Below are 16,971 nucleotides of genomic sequence, written 5' to 3' on the forward strand. Positions count from 1 at the left end.
ACTAAGGAGCCACGTTAGTACGACGTCGATAAGCTTGCTAAACGTTGGCCTTGTTTTTTCCCAGACACGGAGACCTGTGACTACGGCTGGCACAAGTTCCAGGGGCAGTGCTACAAGTACTTCGCTCACCGCCGCACGTGGGATGCTGCTGAGAGGGAGTGTCGCCTGCAGGGTGCTCACCTCACAAGCATCCTGTCTCACGAAGAACAAATGTTTGTGAATCGTATGTACCGGACATCAGTTGTTTGGAGCCTCACTCATTCCTCTGGTCTTAGCTTTCTTTGGATCCCAGTTTAAAATAGTTCTCTAGGCCTTCGTTCAGTGTGTGAAGTCTCTCACCTGTGAGCTATGTAAGATGACCTCTGTTACCGTCTCCACTTTAGAATACCTTTTGGTAGGGCAGAAGTAGCCATTACTTAGTGCAGCAGCAGTGACCAGTGTAACTATAGATTGGCTCATAAGCAGTTGATATTTGATCTTTATTTGCCCTCACACAAGGGGTTATTTCTTCTGGCTCAATATAGTTCTTGTCACATTTAGTTATCACTATCATTCTGTTTTGAATATTTTCATGTGCTATCAAAGTTAAGCATAAAGTTGCCTTGAGGGTTATCCTGCAAATTAGAGCTGTGACCAGCACCTTAATTGTAACTGTGCATCCCGATTCTCCTGCAGCGGTCTCCTAATGTTAGAAAGTGAGCTGTCCATCAAGATCATAGAGAGGTGAAGATTGAAAGCTGATAAAATCTAGTATGGGGCTGTTTCCTAATGTTAATCTTAACTCATAGCAAAGAGGGGGAAGCAAGTGTGTATCTAGCACACAGGGTCAACTACTTTGCTCAGGAAGCATAGTTTAATGCTCAATTGGTTGTATCCTCACGACACCTTCTATCCTTTTGGAATAGTTTTGTTAATTTGTAATCTGGGTAGAGTTTATTGAACTCTACTGCCTGATATTTTAGCTAGTAACTCATGTTATGGTAAATGTCTTTGAAAGTAATTTTTCAGGACTATTTGGCCTTCGTGTTTATTATTTGGAGAAAAGAGATTTTTTTCCAAGTGAGAATAGACTGCAAAATCTGGTGTATTTCAGTGGGCCACTAAATCTTTGCCAATGGCATAGATTAGCAAGAAAAGTAAGAAGATGCTTTCTATTATGAGTGAAGATAGAACATTATTTAATTATGGTTGATTACTAGGGAAATGATTGCCTCTTCTATATTAATTTTCCATAGTGCTTGAAAATGTGTTTGTTAATGGAATGCTCATTGGGTGGAAGAAGAATGAAGTAAGATTTATGAACAGCTGAGTAAAAAAAAAAAACAGAGAAGAGGATGCATAACTCACTCTGAAAATAATTTTCTTTGAAATAATGCTTTGGAAGAGAGGTAAAACATCTGTCTTCTGTCACGTAGGTGTGGGTCATGATTACCAGTGGATAGGCCTCAATGACAAGATGTTTGAGCACGACTTCCGTTGGACTGATGGCAGCGCACTGGTAAGATGCTGATGGAGATGGAGCTTCAGGGTACCATGCGCTGGTTTGGGTTATACAGTGAGCAATGCGCTGGGTATCATCCCTCTTTGAAACAATGACTAAGTGTTCTCAGCTAGCTCCTCTAGCCTTCTTGTCCCTCTCCCAGAGTAGTGGCACCCTTGAAGAAGAGTAGAGCAAACTCTGTTGAAAGGGACAGCTAGACCATAAAAATTGTGCTGGGCCATGCTTTCAGGTGGTTATCAAAGGAGAAGAATCAATGTAAGAGAGACAAGAGAGTCTTTGACAAGTACCTTTTTCTTCTTACGCAATTGCAATGAAATTCCACTATAAAGCATGGCTCATTTTTATGTAGGAAAAGGGTTCATTTTTTAATATAAGGGAATTTACAATGTTGTAAATCTCATCCCGTTTCCTCATTGCTGAATAGTATTTTTTATTACTTATTTGTTTCTTCCCATAAGAAATACAACTTGGCAATTCTGGCTATAACTCTACTTAGACTGCACTAGTTTTTGTTTGTTTCGTTTGCTTTGGTTTTTAGGAAGGGGCTCACCATGTTATCCAGACTGGCCTGCTGCTCAGTATGTAGTACAATAAGTTCTTAAATCTGAATGGACAAGAGAATCTAGTGTTTTAGGACTAGCGCAGCTGTGATTGGCCACACTGGACGTGCTCGGTCGGTGCCACTGTGCATAACGGCTGCTTGAGAATAATTAAACACCTTCTCCCAGCCCTCAGGGCAGATGTGTTCTAGCAAAGTCCCTAGCAGCTGTAGTTCTCGGGCAGTCCTGGGTGTTTCTGAAATTCCATCAGCATGGAGATACACTCAGCTGGAGACTAAGTGTAAGTAAGTTCTAAATTCGATAACAGGAAAATATTTGTAAATGATTTTTAAGTTTTAGGTTTAAGTTTTCTATATGAATTACTTAAGTGATTAAATTTTACTTACTACCTGCCAATCATCTGGATTTGTATTTGGCAAAGCTGAGGGTCATTCTGGAATCAGTGCGGAACTCCCATCTATTTCTGGAATCTCTGCGCTGTCCAATGATTCCTGTCTGCACTATTAGGGCTCACTACACATCTGGCTCTAGATATCCACTGAGTTCACACATCTGGGCCTGGATTGCCACTAAGTTCACACATTTGAGTCTAGATATCCACTGAGAGAGTTCACACATCTGGGTAGGGTCTGGATACCCATAGAGTTCACCTGTTAGTTGAGTTCTCTGTCCAGCATCCCCAAACTGCAGTTATGGGGCCTGTACCTGAGTTCAGTACTATGTCCAGAGTCAATCTTTCTTCTGGCTCATCCCCCTTTTCTGTGGACAAATAACATAATTTACTATGATTTTTATTTGAGTAACTCCACATAAAGCTCAGCTGGCTCTCTCCCTGTCAGCACCATGCTGGGAAATTAGCATTCAAGATCATAAGGAGGCTTTTAGCAAAAAAAAAAAAAAAAAAATGTTTCCTTGCGACAGAAATATATTACAGGAAAAACTTTGGGGAGGGAAGATTTTTTTTTTTTTTTTTGCTTCTTGGTTTCAGAAGTTTTAGCCATTGTGCAAATGCAGTGAAGCTCAGAATAGTTGATAATGGAAGGGTATTGATGGGTCCTTATACCAGTGGTGGCCCTGGAAGCAGGTGACTGAATGTAGGGACCAGGCAATAAATAGCCTTCCAAGTCCCACCTGTGAACACCCACTCTGCTAGGTAGGTTCCACTTGCAAGGCTCTCGAGCTCCACCCAGAAAATAGCACTGCTGACAAACAAGTAGTCAAACGATGGGTTGGTGGGGGACATTTTAGAACCAAACCAGAACAAAATGAATTGGAGCAGGCATCCGGTTTTAGCGCTTTCCCTGACTGAATTCTGCTGCAGTAGTACCTGCCCAAGTCTAACTACTGCAAAGCTTTCCTTCTCACACCTCAGAGAGACATGCCGTTCCCTGTGAGCTGCTCTTTTTCAAACAGAAACTGGAATGCTCAAGACTCAGTTGGTCAAGTTTACTTGGCAATATATGTGTCCTTTAGATCTGGGCCACTACCCCCACCACTTGGTTTTGATTTCCTGTCATGTCTAGAAAAAAGCCTATATTACTGAGCCCTGTAAGCTAGCTCCATAAGACCAGACTGACCTCTTTCTGGCAACTATATGGAGTATGAAAAACATCTTAGGGAGTGTACCTTCTCTGCCACATACATACACCTTAGGGAATGTACCTTGTCTGACACATGTACACAGGTGAGCTTTTGATATCATTATTCTCCTGTTCCACATGAAAGCAAACTATCTCACTTTTGTTTGTGTTTGTTGCTTTTGCATTTATTTATTCCGTGTTCTTTGACAATCTCTTCTATGTATCTAAAGCCACGGTGAGTTCTTATCAATCTTACTCTCACCCTTTCTTTTCTCCCCCTCTCTCCTGCCATCTTCCCTCCTCCTCTCTAACCCCTTTGCCACATCCACATCTTTTTGTCTGATTCTGTGACGCACTGAGTTTAACTAGTGTGGCCTGTGTGACCTTGGGTTTAGGACTATGCATTGGAACCTGATGTGCTCACCATTGGGTACACAGCTGAAGACAATGACTGTCTCTTCCCCTGAAGCCAGCTGTATCCAGCTGTTCATCAGGGAGGCCAAGAGCCTGGAGTCCCTCCTGGATGTACGCATGACTGTTGACAGGCCCACTTTTGTGAAGGGCCAGTGTAGGTAACCATGGCTGCCTTGAGATCACATTTGCAATGGCTGTGCTATGCTCAGAAGATAATAGCCTATGACTGTTTTCTTAAATTCTCTCGTTATCTTTCTGCCCCATCTGTGCCCATAAATTTTTTCACGTAGGCATAAAATCTTATAAAGTTAATCTAATTATGATTTCTACACTCAAGATTGACTCTAAATTCAGTAAGACAGTGAGCATTGCACTTTGTCAAGAGAGAAATATCTGCTGGGATGTTGTTAAGGGAAGACAGAAGAACGTAACATGATAACCACAGAACGTTAGCTGGAGGCTTACTTAGTCTTAGGAAGTCCCACATATCATTAAAGTCTGAGGACCAAGCCTTTACTAAAATAAATCCTATAAACAAGCGAGGTTAATCAAAGAAACAACAAAAGTACATCCAGAACAAACTGATACACCCTTGATTTCTTCTTAATCCAGTCTTTGTGTTAGAGAAATAAAAACCTGTTTAGGAGTGTTCCCTAACTTTAAACGTTTGGGACCAGAAGTGCACAGCTGTCCAGCAGCCTGCCTACATTTGACTGATCTCTGGCCCAGTTTTCTTCCTTTGGATCCACCCTTTCCTCTATCCTCCTTCATTTGGAGACAGCCTAGGTGTCTCCTGAACTGCCCCCTAGATCTTTGTGCAGTCCTCTTCTCCTTAACAGGTTCCATATGTGTGCAGGAACTGGCTAGAGTAGCTTTCCTTTGTTTCTCTGTGTAGTCCAAAGTTTTCCACTTTAACATGTCCTTACAGTGGCCATGTCTTCCTCTGGAAGAATGGTACCTGATTACACTTGGGGAAAGTGAATTGGCCACGTGTAATTTCAAAGACCTCGCTTCTGTAGTAGACTACTTTCTCTCCTCTTCTGTCATCTCACATATTTTGTTTGACAGTTATTAGAGTTATTCAACTTGGGAGGGAGAGCGGTATCAAAAAAAATCAAAAAAATATTTGCTATTTACCTGATACTGTCTTTTGCTTTTCATGCTATATTTGGTATCCAGGAATAATCAATATAACCTGGGGGGGCGCAGGGGAGTTTTAGTTAGATCTCAGTGTCAGTGATTTGCTTTATTTAAATAATTAAAGTTGGTTTCCAAGAAGCTGGCAATATAATCATATCATATTTAACAGGAGTGTTCTTTATAGCTAGGCTAATTCATTTCATATGCTTGTGCTAAGGTAGTGGTTCTGTTTGGCTGAGTCATCAGAATCGCCTGTATTCCTCAGATTTTGATTAATCTCTACATTTTATTGGCCTCTATAATAAAATGTTGATAGTAGTGATAAAAAGCCAAATTCTTGTCTATGTTATAGTTGAAGAATCTTTTCGTTATTTGGGGGGGGGGGAGGCATCTGCCCAATACCTTTCACAAAGTATTGTTCTGAATACAATAGTATCCAGCCTTCTTTTGTGATCTATGCTTTCATTATTATTTTTCTTAACACGTTTCAGCTTTCATGTTGTTTCTTGCAAGTAGTTTTCCGTTGCAGATGCTTCGAGGTTAGGGATGCAGGCATGTGTCCACTTCTCTTTTTACTTCTCGGTCCCCATCTGGTGAAGAACCATTGTGGTTCCTGAGCGCACAGCGCACAGTCTCCTAGTTCATGTGTCCTGAGCGCACAGTGCACAGTCTCCGAGTTCATGTGTCCTGAGCGCACAGTGCACAGCCTCCGAGTTCATGTGTCCTGATCATGTTTATTTAGAAAGTTTTGATTTTTGGGGGTTCTCCATCCCTTCTGACCTCTATACCCTTTCCATCTCTTCAGTGGAGTGCACTGGACCCTGAGTAGAGTGATTTGATGGAGTTTCTCTGTTTAGGGCTGTTGCTATGTTTCTTAGTCTATCCAGTAAGTACTAGAATAAAAGTTTATTGAATCATAGAGCTAGAAATGTCATATTTCTGATCCTAACCATCTCAGCTTGCATTTGATAGCTGTGTTGTAGACTAAAATAGGTTAATTAACTGTATAATTAATTTTAGTTGCCGTGTTTTTGAAAAATCCTCTTAAAGTATTTCTGAGTGATCCCTGAATCCCCCTCCCCATTTTAGTAATTGTGACTTAGCATTGTCAAGCTAGCACACCCAGGAGTTCAGAATCCCTTCTTCTCCAGCCTACTATTAGAATTGTGACACAGAAAAAGCCGCATTCGTGTGGGTTTGCCCTTACATCCAGAGATCCTTTCCCTTTTTTTTTTCATAAAATAGTCAAACAGTGGATTGTAAGGAAAAGAAAGCTTTGAAATGAAAAGAAATAATACAAAAACAGACTATAACTGAGAGAGAGATTCTAAAGGACAGAAAAAAGCAGTAAGAATCACAGACAATAAACCCTTGCTCTTTTTTCCACAGTAATGTGTCACCGCTGCCCTTTTACAGACACCAGAGGCTGTGCTACATCTCCCGCGTGTCTCGGGCAGCAAGAGAGACTCACTCACTCGCTCGCTCGCTCGCTCACTCACTCACTCACTCACTCACTGACTCAGAGGTCCTTGTTGGACTTGTTCATAGATTTCTACCCACAAGAAAGGATTGGATCTGATTTGGCAGAAAATGATTGAAAATAAAGTCCGTGTGTGTGTGTGTATGTATGTATGTATGTATGTGTGTGTGTGTATGTATGTATGTATGTATGTGTGTGTGTAGGTATGTATGTATGTATGTGTGTATGTATGTATGTGTGTATGTATGCATGTATGTGTGTATGTATGTATGTGTATACTTAAAAAAAATATATGATTTTAAAACAATATTGTTGAAAATAATAGGTAGAGAGAATTTTGAGTTTTCACACAAAGAGATGATAAACATTTGAGATGATCAGTTACTCTAATTACTCTAATGTGATTTTTTTTCATGTTGCTTCAGTGTATTGAAACACCACACTGCATGCTAAAACATGTATTACTGTGTGTCAATTAAATATAAAAATATTTTTAAAATTCTGTTCTCCCACCAAAGGATCTTTAAGTTTGACGTTTTCACCTGGGAAGTCTTAGAAGGCCTTTTAAAAAAGATATTTGTGCATGTTTTATCTGTGATGTGGTTTTAGCTCCCAGCCAAATGCCACATCTTTGTGAGCACGTCACACTGTGTGTCAGTATTAATTTAATTATGTTGAACTTTGCAGGCTTCATTATATTAACTCCAAAGCCAAGAAAAGCATATGCCCTTTCTTCAGCCTTTAACATATTACTCATGAGTAGAAGACTGTAGATTTCTTTCTACCAAAGCCCACTACATTGCTAATGAAAAATTTTATTTCTGTTGTGGTTTAATTTGATTTGAATCAACAGATGTTTCTTCTGAACTTACATGCAGGATCCTATGAGTCATACTGTAGCTCCGAAACTTAAAACTCATGCCCATACCTTTTGTTCTTGCTGCTCGGATGTCTAAGGATGGGTTGAAATCGCCAAAGACAGTGGTTGCCACCACGGGAAAATCACCTTGTAATTGACCAGTCTGTCCAGCAAGTGAAGAAAACTTAATGGATGCGGGGTCCCTTTTCCAGCCCCACAGGAAACTTTAGAACCACATGCAGATGTTTAAATTTAGCTGCTAATTAGTTTAAGGCAGTGCACAACCATGGAAAAAGCAAAGGGAAAGAGGTTGAATGGGTTTGGCACTTTCTCCAGCCTTTGGTTTCTTAGCATCTCATGACTGACGACTTGTGCAAACAAGCTCGTGCAGGAGCCTACTGGCACCGTGCTTTGCATGGATTAAGTGAACGTTGCTCTGTGGGGCTCTGCCTGGGGCCCCTGTCTCACAGTGGTCTCACAGTGGGCGGAACTCACATCCCTCTGGAAATGCTGTTGATAATTACTGCTTTGTCAGGCAATGAGCTCACACATTTCCCAAGATTAGTGCCGTACTCAAGAGTGGCCAGATTGTCTCTCCCGCACAGAACTTTGCCAGCTAGGAAAATAATGGGCACATTGCCATTTTAACAGCTATCTGGAGACCCCAAGTTAATTTTCCTTCCCTTCAGCGTGTTCAGTTTGGTAGAATCCAACTCCAGGCTTCCAGCGCGTAGCGACACCCAAACAAACGCCTCTTTCTCCTCTGAAACAAAGCTGCTCTTTTCTTTTCCAGTTGTGGGTTCAACTAAATGATAACAGAAAAACCATAACCTCCCGTAAAACATAAATAAATCATGACCCAGACCAGCTTGCAGGGATCAAAAGAGGGTATACCTACCTTGCAGGAAAGGCATTTGCCTCCTTCAAGTAGAACAGTTAAATGTGACCCCTGCAGACTACGAACAAATGCCTATTGTGTACCAGCTATCCAGGAGGGAAGGCATTTGAATGGGACCAAATGTTTTGATTTTTGTAATAAGTGGTCCCAGAGCCTTTTGCTCAGATAACCATTTGCCCTGTGTTGGGAAAGACTGAAGCTCACTCTAGAGGTTACTTAGTGAAAAGCTAACTACTTATCAGTGTGTGTGCATGTGCAGAGCAGTGCATGACTCTGTGTATGTGTGTGCACGCACGCACGTGCGCATGTGCTGACTCTAGAGGTTACCTAGTGAAAAGCTATTTATCACTGTGTGTGCCTGTGCGTGACTGTGTATGAGTATATGTGTGTGCGCGTGTGCTGACTCTAGAGGTTACCTATTGAAAAGCTAACTACTTATCAGTATGTGTGCATGATTGTGCAAGTATGTGCATGTGTGTGTGTGTGTGTGTGTGTGCTATAAGTAGGTACCCATCTTACAAAAGTGTTTTGTACATAGAAATTGTTTGTATTCTTTGGCAACAGTCTGCTTGCCCTTGGTGGCATGGGCTATGTTTGGATTTTGTGTGTAGTTCTTGGAGTTCAGTAGTAGTTTAATGGATACTGGTGATAAATGGAGTTTGCCCAGAGAATTCAGCTTGTATTACAGGTGTGATATACTCAGAACATAAGTTTTCAGATTCACACAGCAGGTGTTTCATTGTTGTGCATTGGTGCTAATTATTTATGGGTCCTGCTTATAGAGATGTTTGGTGGATACACTAGACGTGACTTTACTTCTGATGAAATTTTACTATGGATGTAAATCAAGTAAATCATCAGATACTATTAATAGGAACGTTGAGAAACAAGTTTTTGGAGGTGCATTAGGCAGAAAGTTCTTATGACAGATATAGCAGTCAATAACAGAACAGGATGGGAGTAGAAGTTACTGTTTAGCCAAGGTTTGTCTTTTCCTGAAGTCTTTCTCAAGATTGGCAGGACATGCCACAGGTAAACCCTTACGTTTTTTCTCCATGTGGAGTTAATAATTGTGATTCTAAATGCTGACATAAAGTTGTGACCGCAATGAGCGGTCTATGTCACCCCCTAGTGGTCACATTGTGCTTTGTGTTTAAAAATGAACACCACTGGGGTAAGCAGGAATGGTTAGGTTTCTATAGCCTTGACATGAATAGTATTGTAAGCCTATAGCTAAATGCAAAATGAGATAATTTCCAAGTTCAACAGGAAGATACCAGGTACTCATATGCTTGAGAAATTCCTGGCAGATAAGGCTAACATTAGCTCTGCTCTTCCCTGAACCTTCACGCCAAACACAGAGATAGAAACCAATAGGATAACTTCCTTGGTTTCTTTTCTTGGGAGGTAACCTGAGAGGAAATCTGTAGTTTAGTATAAAACCTTCTCCCCTGTGAACTCATTTATTTGTGTTTGGAGCAAAAGGATAGGCGAAGAGCAATGAATGGATTTTTCAAGGAAAATAAATCCAAATTATAGTTCAAAGTTTAGTAAATTTCCCCCCTCCAAATCATGCCTGGAAAGTTGTCAAGCTTGCTTCTACCAACAGGTTGTGGATGATATTTAAATGTTCTTAGCACCATGAAAATAGTTCTACAATATAGTCTTTAAGTATGTTAGGAAATCTAAAGGATGGTGAATTTTCAAGTATAAAATACAGTGGCATGTAAGCTGAGGACTTATAATTAAATATTTGAGTGGATGCAGAGGCAATATAGTAGGGTCCTTGCAGTCACAGATTGAGGGCTTCAAGTGCCAGTGATAGCTGAGATACCCCGCAGGACAGATTTCATCTGGCCCTGATGGGCAGCCAGCATTTACCAAGTGTTCCATTCGCTTTCTGCATAATAGAAAGCTCCAACTTCCCGTCTCTCAGGGAATCTTTCTGTCTACTGCGCTGGTCATCTTGAGCCTTCTCTCTAGTACATTTCAGCAGGAATTCATCTGCTACACAAGTCTGTATGCATAAGGACATCCTCGAATTCTTTCACACACCCTCTAGGTGCCGATAATTATTACTAGGGTTATATGAGTAGACCCTTGTTCACATGTGTGTGTGTGAGTATGTGTCTCTGTGTGTGGATGAAACAAAAGTACACCTCAAAGCTGTGGCTCACATGCAGATGAAACTTAATAAAATGATAATAATAATACATTATTTAGTGTCTATGACAACTCTTTCCTTTTCTTTTTCACATTGTACTAACTAGGAACCAGCAGAAGAAAAGACTCCCGCAGTCTCTAAAGAGAGATTCATTGAGAAAAATCACTGTTCATTGATTTTCTCTGTGGTTATTTGACCAAAGTAAATAAGGTCAAGTGAAAAGAATTGGAAAAGGGACTAGCTACTGCTCAATTTCTTTTTTAGTGTTTTATGTATTCTCTCATCTATTACATCCCCACCGCAGATACCCCCTCTGCTTCTCTGGGTCCCTCTCCCCCACAGATCCACTCCTTCTCCAGTTCCCTTCAGAAAAGAGCAGGCCTCCCAGGAATACCCACCCAACATGGCGTACCTTGTTGCAATAAGACTAGGCACATCCCCTCATCAAGGCTGGATAAGGCAACCCAGTAGGAGGAATAGGGTCCCAGAAGCAGGCAAGAGAGTCAGAGTCACCCCCACTCACGCTGTTAGGAATCTCACAAGAACACCAACCTACACAACCATAACATACATGCAGAGGACTTACCTTAGACCCAGGCAGGCTGCCTGATTGTCGTCTTGGTCTCTGTGAGCTCTGTGTAATGGTTGACTGTGAGTTCTATCAGCGTCTGGATGAAGAAAAGGGCTAGGCTCAGGTATCCGAGGAGTTTAGCAAAATATCCTTAGGAATCATTTCCTTGACATTTCTTTCTTTCTTTCTTTCTTTCTTTCTTTCTTTCTTTCTTTCTTTCTTTCCTTCCTTCCTTCCTTCCTTCCTTCCTTCCTTCCTTCCTTCCTTCCTTCCTTTTTTTCTTTCTTTCTGGCCAGCCGTGTTTGGTTTTAGGTGTTAGGTCTCTGGACTGCCAGCCTCTGCTTCCTGGCCCTCTAGGCAGTGTGAAGTGTGGGTTCCCTCTCCTGGAATGGGCCCCAAATTACTGAAAAGTTCTTAGATTTTTGTCTGTTTGCTTGTTTTTAAGTTTCGTTTATTTATTTTATGTATGCATGCTCTATCTGTATGTACACCTTTATTCCAGAAGAGGACATCAGATCCCACTAGCTATAGATGGTTGTGAGCCACCATGTATTTGCTGACAATTGAACTCAGGACCTTTGGAAGAGCAACCAGTGCTCTTAACCTCTGACCCATCTCTCCAGCCCAAAAGGTCTCAGTTTTAACATGATGATAAAAGAGATTTAAACGAGGTATTTTTAAAAGTCTTTTTGCAGATTTTATTTATGTGTATTAATGTTTTTTCTACGTATGTGTATGTGCACCATCTGCATGCCTGATGCCTGCAGAGTTCAGAAGAGAATGACAAAAGATGTCTTTTGATCCCCTAATTTACCATGTGGGTGCTGGGAACCAAACATGGGTCATCTATAACAAGCACCCTTAAACACTGAGTCTTCTCTCTAGTTCCTTACTAGACATTTTAGTATTCTATGAATGCCTTTACCTTATGTCCTAAGGGTTTTGATCTTTTTAAGATAGAATTTTAGACTACTTATTGCCACATTATTAATGCTTTGAGAATTTTATACAGTGTTTAGATCATATTCACCCCCACTCTTCTCCTCAGTTTTCTTAAAAGTATTATTATATCATTTTGGTAATTTGATACATGGAGGTAGAGTATTTGGGTCAGATCCATTCTCCCTCCAACTCCTCCCAGACACTAACTCCTTCTCCTCTGCCTCTTCCTCCTCCACCTTTTCCTACTTCTTCTCTCAAGATTTCTTTCAAAAATCCTAGTCTAGACAAAAAAAAAAAAAAAGCAAAAGAAAAACCCAAATAGTATTTTGGTGTGGTGCATGGGGAAAAGAGTGAATTTGTTTATGTTTAAGAAATTTTCTTACACCTGTCTGTGGTCCTTGCTACCTGGACATTCACACTCCTCCTCGGATTTTAATTGGTCTTTATTTGTGTCAGTTAAAGACTAATCCAAATGTCAATCATCGCAACAGCAGCTAATGCCTGAAAATCTTCTTTTCTTTTTTCCAGTGAAAGCGGCATTAAAGCTGAACCCAAGCCTATTCCCCCCACTCCTTTTAAGGACTGGAGGAAACACCTTGATTTCTAAGTCTTACACAGAGCTAGAAAAAAAAGTTTTAATAACCTTTTGTAGAAAGGCAGTTATGCATTTCTGAATATGGAAAGATAAATTAGGCACAACATATCATATCAGTGTGTTTGTTCATCCTTGGGATGTGGATTATTGGCCTTGATTTTGGTAACATTGACCACAGTCCTGTGTTACATCTTTTAAAAGACAAAACATCACTTACTCTGTATAAATGGGTATTTTGAATTGCTTGGCTCCATATAATCAGAGATTCTCCTTGTAGTACTTTACCGAGAACTTCCCGAAGCTGACTCCACTTCAGGTGAGAGAAAGTAGCAGCACCCATTCGAGGGAAATCCCTTTCAGTTGATTTGCAATCTGAAAGATGCTGCCAGCCTGAAAGGTCACATGGGCTTCAGAGAACTTGCAGGATAATTTTGACAAGAAAGACTATTTGTAGCAAATAGTTAAGCGTTTATGATTTGGTAGCCTTAGCTGAATAACTTCAGTCTGCTCTGAGTTTTTCTCAGAAACATTGGGGTTGGTTTGAAACAGCTTTCCTGTATATGGAGACAAGTTCTCCATACTTATTAGCGGTTGGTGTTTATCCAGGGATTTTTTCAGCCATTTTATTATTTTGGCAGGTGGTATATTTGAATTCAGTTGGAGGGGTAGCTGAAAAATAACTGAACTTAATTTAATTGCAATCCTTGTCATTTGAGAACTTGTTTTGCAGGTATGGAAAGCTAGCTTTTTAATTGGAACTCCCAGAGTAATTTTGTCTTATGATACAAAGCATTAAGCAATTTCATAGTGATTCAAATAATTATCTTTTAATAAAACAGAAGAAAATTTACATCTGAGTTGGCATTCCTCTCCTTCAGTCTTCTGAGTTTTAGGTCATAGTTTTTCCTTGCCATCAGAGAAGAATGAAAGAGCAAAATAATTTTAGCATTCTCTCTCAAGAGAACGGGAGTTCAAGGTATGTGGTGAGAAACCCAAGTCTCAGAGACATAATTATGTAGACGTAGGGCTAGCACTTATACTTGTCAAACATTCTGAAGAGAATTTCATCAACCCAGTGATGAAATTGTCAGTTCACAAGAGATCATCCAAGACTACAAATCAAGTTTGAAGCTGGTCTGGACTACTTAGAAAGCTTATTTAAAAACAAAACAACTGGGCAGTGGTGGTGCACGCCTTTAATCCCAGCACTTGGGAGGCAGAGGCAGGTGGAACTCTGTGAGTTTGAGGTCAGTCCGGCCTACAAGAGTTAGTTACAGGACAGGCTTCAAAGCTATAGAGAAACCCTGTCTTGAAAACAAAAACAAAACAAAACAAAAACCAAAAAAAAAAAGCAAACGCCAACACCCAAGATGCTTGTTCATAACTTGTAGTGAAGGAAAGGATTTCAAGGGGTGGATTTTTCTTTATTTGTTTGAAGAATCCTTATTTTGTTGCTAGAGATAGTGAAGATAAGAGTTTACATTGTTGTAATTGGATTGATTTCCTCAGGAGCAACTTCTTCCTAGTATTTAATGTTGTTTTGAATCTAAAGCCATTTATTTATTTATTATTTATTTATTTTTATTTATTTATTATATTCATTTGCCATAAAAGTTAAGTAAGCCTATAAAACAATTAAGGAGGAAGCACCAATCTGGGCTTCCTTTGCTGAGTCAGTTTGGCAATAACAGGAACAAATCTGAAGCATCTTAGCTAAGATAAATGGCACCACTAAGTTATCAGGAAGCAGCAGCGACACGCCTGTAGGCATTTGACATTCTTATATACACATACACAATTTAGCCAGAGCTCTGCCAGCCAACACCAAAAGCACACATTTGGAAACATTGTTAGGTGCCAGATTCAATTCTCCGTAAAAACTGTAATATCATCTGTCAATTTAAGCACCAAGAGACAGCTCACTGGAATAGAACTCAAATTAATTTCAGTGTGAAAATGGCACTGGTGTTGTTCAAACCAGTAGAAAATGTTGACTAAAGAGTACAAAATTGTCGAGTGTCTTTGGGAACATGAAGTGGCATCTGTTGGGGTTAGCTTAAACCAGCGTAGCTAGAATATCTGTCATTACTTTAGATAAATGCGTAGGTAATTTTATACCATTTACTTTCACTGGTTAGAAACATAACTGTTCTTATTCTGTGTAATTTAGAAAATATGTAAAAAAAACTCTTGGTGCCACAGTACTAGTTATGACATTTTACCGGATTTTGTTTTGGTATTATAGACACATCAAATGGCATCTGAAATGATGTGTGAGTCAGGCATTATCATATCTCTAAATTTATATTCTCATTTCTTTGAATAGACTTCAAGAATAATTTATTTTGTGTTTATATAATATTCCATTTTTTCTGTCCACATCAATATTTATTCAAAATATGATCTTCCTACATAATGGTTTCCATTTAACTTTCCTATAAATAGTATTTATCAAAAAGTTGTTCTTATCTTTGGTTATTTTTTTAGAATAGAATATAATGAGCAGAATTATGAATCCAAGGACAGGAACCTTTTGAGGTTCCTGATATACAGTGCCAAGCATTTTCAGAAAGCTTATTTCCACCATCTAAATTATAGCTGCAATCTCCCCTATTCTCTGCTGTCAGCAAGGGACTCCTTTGACGAGGATAATGAATTGGGTTATTAAGAAATGTTCACTATAGTTCTTTATTTCTAAACATCACACTGCTTAAACCACATGTCATATATAGCTCTAAACACTAAAGATGAAGTAGAAAAGAAAATAAGCCAATAAGCAAGTTCTCACTGCATATATTTTACTCCATAGAAGAAAGATAACAAATGAATCAGTTATGTAGGATGTTCGAGTGGTGACTGCCAGGTAGAAACTTCTGGGGATGAGCAGCATGGGAGAGATGATTAAGGAGGGACTGTACAACGTCACTCACACCCACTGAGGTCAGGCAGTACTGACCATGTACACATGGGTGAGGGGCCATCCACTAGTCCATAGTCATCCCACCAGACATCATATGCCTAAAAAAAGTGACTCCCCTCCACTGAACAGCCAACAGCTGTCAATACTGCCTCAGCAGAGATGGCGTCTCATGTGCTCCCACTATCCATGCTGGAATGTTATGGGCTTGATCTTGTCCAGCTATTTTGCAGGAAGCCATAGCTGCCATGCGTTCATGAGAGAGTGTTCCTCTCATGCCACAGTCTCTCTGACCTCTGAATCTATAGTTTTCTGCCCTATATTGATTCATACATTTGAAAAACCCCACTTAATGACTCATCAGCATCACAAGGAACATAAATTTCCTTCCTCTGCTTTGTTGCTTATGAAAGTAGTGTAGTGAGGAAGGCTGTTTTGTTTTGTTCCCAGCTGCTTAGCCCAGAAATAACCACACAGAAACTGTATTAACTAAATCACTGCTTGACTCACTAGCTCTAGCTTCTTCTTGGCTAACTCTTACACCTTAATTTAACCCATTTCTATCAGTATGTGTATTGCCATGTGGCAGTGGCTTATCAGGTAAAGTTCTGTCTGCTTCTGGCAGGGCTACATGACTTCTCTCTGACTTTGCCCTTCTTTCTCCCAGCATTCAGCTTAGTTTTCGCCACCTAGCTCTGTTCCCCTATACCTCTGTTATAGGCTCAAAGCAGTTCCTTTATTTATCAATGGTAATCACAATATACAGAGGGAAATCCCACATCAAAGTACAATGCAAAACCGAAAAGGCTTGGTGATGGAGGGTGAGAGGTGAAAAAGGAAGGGGGGGGGGGAATAAGCAAAGAACAGGAAAAGGGAAACTTAAAAACCCTTTCAGAGTGTCAGTTTCTGGCTGCCAGGAAACCCACCAGTCCTAGTGCTTTAGAGAGTGTGGTCTCCTAAGCACCGTCCCAGGGCCCTGTAGGATATCTTTATGGCAGGATTCAAGTTACTAGGGCAACATTTAAATTCCTCTCAATCCTGAAGTACGTTGCCCCAGAGAACTAAGAGTTCATTTTTGTTGTTTGGAGGGGAGGAAACAGGTTCATTTAGCTCCCAGGCTCCACACAATTCTGTCAGCCTTCAAAGATTTTTCACATGGCAGGAAATTCATCTCCTCTCGTAGACTGGCATGACGAAGAGCCGCAAGTAAAGCTAAGCAAAGAGATGGAAAGACAGGCAGGTCTTCTAGTTCTGGGTCATTCTACTTACCAATTGCTTTCTCAGCAGCTTATCATTTTTTAAAGTCCTCAAAATTATTTTTCTTTTTTGAGAAGAAGAATTATAGTCTTT

The 16,971-nt window shown here is 40.2% G+C and overlaps 1 protein-coding gene across 4 annotated transcripts in view; it reads left to right on the forward strand.

Annotated features, from left to right (window-relative positions):
* Vcan (versican) overlaps positions 1-16,971 on the forward strand; it is an 86,649-nt gene that overhangs the window by 61,221 nt on the left and 8,457 nt on the right. For all 4 annotated transcript variants that reach the window (XM_038323245.1, XM_038323247.1, XM_038323246.1 and 1 more), the window contains 2 exons: positions 65-223; positions 1,416-1,498. In XM_038323245.1, the coding sequence (XP_038179173.1) occupies positions 65-223; positions 1,416-1,498 (242 nt within the window). The remainder of the gene's footprint in view (positions 1-64; positions 224-1,415; positions 1,499-16,971) is intronic.

Source organism: Arvicola amphibius, chromosome 3 (genome assembly GCF_903992535.2).
Source record: "Arvicola amphibius chromosome 3, mArvAmp1.2, whole genome shotgun sequence".
NCBI classification, from domain to species: domain Eukaryota; kingdom Metazoa; phylum Chordata; class Mammalia; order Rodentia; family Cricetidae; genus Arvicola; species Arvicola amphibius.